The sequence below is a fragment of the Merops nubicus genome, unplaced genomic scaffold (genome assembly GCF_000691845.1).
Source record: "Merops nubicus isolate BGI_N331 unplaced genomic scaffold, ASM69184v1 Scaffold12734, whole genome shotgun sequence".
NCBI classification, from domain to species: domain Eukaryota; kingdom Metazoa; phylum Chordata; class Aves; order Coraciiformes; family Meropidae; genus Merops; species Merops nubicus.
Window position 1 is genome coordinate 1 of NW_008606261.1, and position 5174 is coordinate 5174.

At 51.6% G+C, this 5174-nt stretch overlaps 1 protein-coding gene across 1 annotated transcript; it reads left to right on the plus strand.

Annotated features, from left to right (window-relative positions):
- Window positions 1-48: 48 nt before the first annotated feature.
- Window positions 49-2995, plus strand: LOC103772260 (epidermal growth factor receptor kinase substrate 8-like protein 2; the record flags this gene model as incomplete). The annotated part of the gene is made up of 4 exons (XM_008939586.1): window positions 49-190; window positions 1683-1866; window positions 2413-2545; window positions 2877-2995. Coding segments are annotated over 4 exons (531 nt in total), but the record flags the coding sequence as incomplete, so codon positions are not given.
- Window positions 2996-5174: the final 2179 nt, after the last annotated feature.

Here is a 5174-nt window from a genome sequence, read left to right on the forward strand (position 1 = left end):
CCTCTCCTCTCCTCCCCTCCCCTCTCCCTCTCCCCTCTGTCCCCCCAGTGCAGCCAGTGGTCCAAGGCAGAGCTGACCCCCCGTGGGCACGGTCCCTCCAGCCCGGGTGCCCGGCTGCCCGCCAGCTACGCGGGGGACAAGTGGGGCAGTGAGATGCTGGCACGCAGCTCGCCGCAGGACGCCAAGGAACGTAGGTGACGTGTGCCAGGCCCTGGCTGCCCCTGCCAGCACCACGGCCCTGCAGCCCGGGGCTGCCCCCCAGGGCTCTGCTTCCCCTCCTCCCTCCCCCCAGCACGCTGGCTTTGGGCCCCGTGGGCGCACGCCGAGCGCGGTCCCCGTGTGAGGCTCTGCACGGTGGCTGCACCTTGGGGTGACACCACTTGGAGGTGCACAGGGCAGGTGCCAGGCAGTGCAACAGCCAGCAGGGCAGCCCCAAGGAGCTCCCTGACACGGGTCACAGGCTCCTGGGCAGCCTGGCACAGGCAGGACCAAGGGGTGGCCACCTCACCCACCCCAGCTCGTGCCTCCTGCCACTTCTGTCTGGCTGCCCAGCAGAGCTGGAGCTCCAAGGCTCAGAGGAGCAGTTATTACAAGTGGCAGAGAGGGCTGACAAGTAGAGGGAGCTGGGCTGCAGCTCAAAAACTAGACTCTAATCGTAGCTACTCACAGAACTGGCCTTCCACATCAGGAGACAGCAAGAAAATAAATGGCAATGCTGGGGCACAGAAAAACCTGAACCTCGTCCCCAGAACCAGTCAGCTGCCCTGCCCTCCACTCTCTCACGTGGTCTGGGGCTTTCCCCCTCCCTGCTGCCAACTTTGCAGGGCAATTTCCTTATTTCAATAGCCCAAAGGGAACTGAGTAACCCCAAAACAGGAAGATGACAAGCTAAAGGCAAAACACAACAGCAGCAGCAGCAGCAGCCAGCAGGGAAGAGGAACCACTTGGCAGCAGTGGCAGGAGCAAAGACACCCCTAGAACAGGTTCTAAACCCCTGAGCAAACTTCTGCTCCTTGGTGTTGTGGGGTTTACATCCTCCAGGGTGGGTTAGCAACAGGAGAAATGTGTATATAAAACAGGTGACAATGTGGGGCCTCCCCTGGCACCCCAAGTGAGTGTGTTCCTCACCAAAGTTCCTGAAGCAATGAGGCCAAAGCCTCAGGCCTGTCCCCAGGGTGACAGGCACATGGCCAGGACCCTCCAGCAGTGTTTAGATGCAGTGGTTGCTGGGTGGGTGATGAGCATTTGGCTGCCACTCTGTGATTCCCCCTCTCTGTTGCTCTGGAGAACTGCAGAAGTCAAGGTTTCTCCCAAAGAGGTTGAGAGGTGGAGAGTCTCCCTCCAAACCAAAGAGGTTTCCAAAGCTGAAGGAAGTTTGAGGGATGCTGGGGAGGAAAGGGGAGATTCCCCCAGGCTGCTCCAGCCTCTGAACTGTGGTGTTCTCCCTTTACACCTTTGTTCCTGATGGAAGTTTGAAGGCAAAATGTCATTGCTCAACCTATTTTAGAACTGAAATACAAAAGTAAGAGCTTTCCTTTGGTGTATTTACAGAGTTAATAAAAACCCTGAGCCACATTCTGATCTTCCTTACATTTCCCCTGCAAACACTTTGGTTTAGTAGGATTTGTGACTGAAGACTTGATTTCATTCCCTACTCTCTGCCTTGTGCTTTGTTTCCCCAGAACTTATTCATCAAATGGACGAGCTGAACGATGAGCTGCTAAAGAAGATCACAAACAATAAAATTCAGCCTCTCCAGAGGAATTTCAAAGTGGAAAAGCCTCAGGAAGTTTTTGTGCCCCTCACCTTTGAATCCAACACTGAAGAAGTCAAAGCCTGGCTGGAGGCAAAGTCATTCAGCAAAGAGTAAGCCCTGCTTTATGTGGGGAAAGCTGCTCCTTGCTTTAAAAAGGAGTGGGGAAGGCAGTTTGCAACATCACAGCTGGATCACTTGTATTTATTTCCAGAGCCTGTGTTGCAAACTCCATTTCATGAGGTCCAGGCTGTATAACCAGGGCATTCAGAGCCCAACCTCACACCCTTTCTTTCTCCTACACTATCAAATAAACCTGGTCTTACCCTGCAGCAAAAGGCCCAGTGAGCAGCTACAGACAGAGGAACAATCTCATTTATTCACATAACTCACAGCCAAGTGCTGCCCCACGTCATGCTGCTGCTTGTCTGGCCCCAGTTCACCAGTTCAGAGCACTGATCTTAGAGGAAAATAACTAATTAACCACCTAAACCTGTGGCCTGAGCTGTAAATTCCAGGTGACTGCCTGTCTCTGGAGAAGCTGCTGTGAAGTACCTCTGAGGAGGGCCCAGACCCTTGTCCAGGACTAGCAGATGGTCAACTCCTTGCCTTGGCCACGTGCAGCACGGTTGTCACCTCCTCCCTTTGTGTCTCCCCAGGACAGTGGAACACCTTGGCATCCTGACTGGAGCTCAGCTCTTCTCCCTCAACAGAGAGGAGCTGAAGAAAGTGTGTGGTGATGAGGGCAACAGAGTATACAGTAAAATCACAGTGGAGAAGAACCAACTGGAGGTAAGTAGCTTTCTGGACAGCTCCCCCCTGAGTGGGTGCCTGTACCAGCAGTGTCAGAGAGACCATTAAACAGACATTTTAAGAAATATAATATTTAAAACCTCACAAAACCAAAATGCCCACAAAAAAAAAAAACCCACACCACCTAAAAGATGCTGAGAAGTCTTTCAAGGAAAAAGGCCCCAGCTCTGTAAGGTGGATCACCACAGCTCCACCAACAAACCTGCCCTCTTCCCAGAACCACTCAGCCCTTTGAAAGCAGCATTAATTAGTGTCATTTAACTACAGCTTGAACTAAAGATTCAAACTTCCTCTTTGGTTTCCATTCTAGAAAAGCAGAGGAGAGTCAGAGCTCCAGGAAATCATGAAGCGTCGCCAGGAAAGGATTGATGCTGCTAATTAAAACCTCCCTGCTTTATTTCAGCAATTAGTCCTAGTAGTGCAGAAAAAAAAAGGGAAGGAGAGCGTTGACCCCAGTCCAGAGGAGAGACAAGGGTGGTGTCATTGCCATCAGAGTGACAGCCCCTCGACCACTCTTGATAAGGGCAGACAAGACCACGTCCCATTGGGAAAGGTGTTTTAATATTGCATGAAGTATTTTTTTTCCTTTTTTTTGTTTTTATAACTCTATATTTTATACTGAAATTTTATGTGCATGCAGAATTCACACGTCTGACAGTGGCTGGGCTCAAGCAAAGCCACCCTGCAAAGCTTTTCTCCCAGGGCTGCTCCTGCCCCCAGCCCCACGCTGGCTCGGGCACACAGCACACAACGAGCCAGCCTGCACCCCTAGAGTCTGCCCCACAGAAACAAGGCTTTCCCCCCACTTTCCTTTCCTCCCCTGTGGCAGATGTCCCCTGCAGCCCACTAGCAAAGGCCCCGTGACAATTCTCTGTCCTTCTGCTGGCCTCAAACACGGAGGGGATCAGTCTCAGCCCTTTGCTCCCAACCCAGTCACACCCAAAGCCCTCCCCTTGCTGCTCACCACTCGTCCCAGTGACAAGTTTTCATTGCAAAGAGTCACCTGAAACGCTTCCTAAGTACCCAAGAAACAAAAGCACACTTGGAAAGGCTGGTTTAATACAAAATAAATGGCCACGAGAAAAAAAAAATCATCATCTAACATAGTCAAGGCTGTTTTTCACTTCCTACTGTCCTCAATAACGTGATGTGGAAACGTCTCTCGTGACTTGTCACACACACTTCAGGTGCTGGGAAGGCTCCCACCTCCTCTAAGGGGTAAGCACATGCCCAGCTCTGCACAATTTGGGTCTGGCCTTGCACGTTGAAGAGGAAAAGCTGCAAAGCAGCAGCTGGAGAACACCCCTCTAAATCTGAGAATACTGACCCACCCCTCCATTTTGGCTTTGTTCTCCCAAAAATGTTTCTAATGGGTGATGTATTCTCTTAATCTTGAAACAGGACATCACCAGCACCAGCAGAATTAGGGAGCAGGCAGGGGACTTAGAGGGGGGCGTCGTGGTTTTAGTCACAGCCCTGCTGGCTCGCCACAGCAGCTGGAATTTGGGAAGGGCACTCACCTTGTCAGGGTGGGATGATGAGGACAACCCTCCTGAGAAGCCCTGGCTCTGGAACTGGGGGGAGCTGGGAAGCAGGTGTGAACACTGGCGAAGCACAGGAGGCTAAACCATTCCTAAAATGAAAATAAAACCAGGTGGTGAGCTAGAAAACACAGCACCCACCCTTCCTGTGGGCTAAAGAGGAAAACAAGTCTCAGAGAGTTACAGTGACTCGGGGTTATAACAGCAGTGCACACAGCAGTTCTTTCTGTAAATTGGGGAGCCAGGGGAGCATTTTGTGAAGTAAATCCATCAGCAGCCCTTATGCAGAAGTCACTTTGAAGATGTTCTACACGACTGAGCTGTGCCTCTGCTCCATTGTGCTGCCTGCAGACCACGCTCCAATGCACTGTCCATGAATGTGACTGAACGAAGGATACACTGATAGAACCATGCACTGTGTAAGATTTATTAAAATAGTTAAGTTATACTTATAACTCCTTCTCTGGCTCTTTCACTGGGGTATAAATGAAAGCAACGGGACACAAAAGCAGTTGCTAAGGGATGGCTTTTTCCTAACAGCTCGTTGCTCCCAAATACACAGGAGTGTCTGAAATCAGGTTTCTTTGTGTTCCTGGCAGCCTGCAGTCAAAAAGGACGTTATGGCCTTGATAACATTCATGCCTGACACCAAGGGAAGGTGAAAATCCCACGTGTGATAGCAACCGAGCGCCAGGGAAGCCACCAGCTGAATCCAAACCAGGCCCCTTCTCCTCATCTCTCTTACCTCTGGACTAGGCAGCTGAGGCAACACTCAGTGTTTCCACACACGGACGCTGCCCAAGGTCCCTCGTGCACGGGCGAGCTCCAAACCCCCAGCCCTGGTTGGTGCCACAGAGCACAGGGCTTAGAACGGAGAGGAGGGCAGGGATGTTCCAGGGAGACTCTCTGACTGCTTGCCAAAGGACCCTGGAGACAATGGGAACACGTTTCCAATGCAGTCACAGCACTCAGACAGGACTTCACCCAAACGCCCCCTCCCATTACCCTCTTCTCATATTGGACAAAGCATGAGAAGGTCTTAAAAAAACCCCTGTACCTCAGGCAGG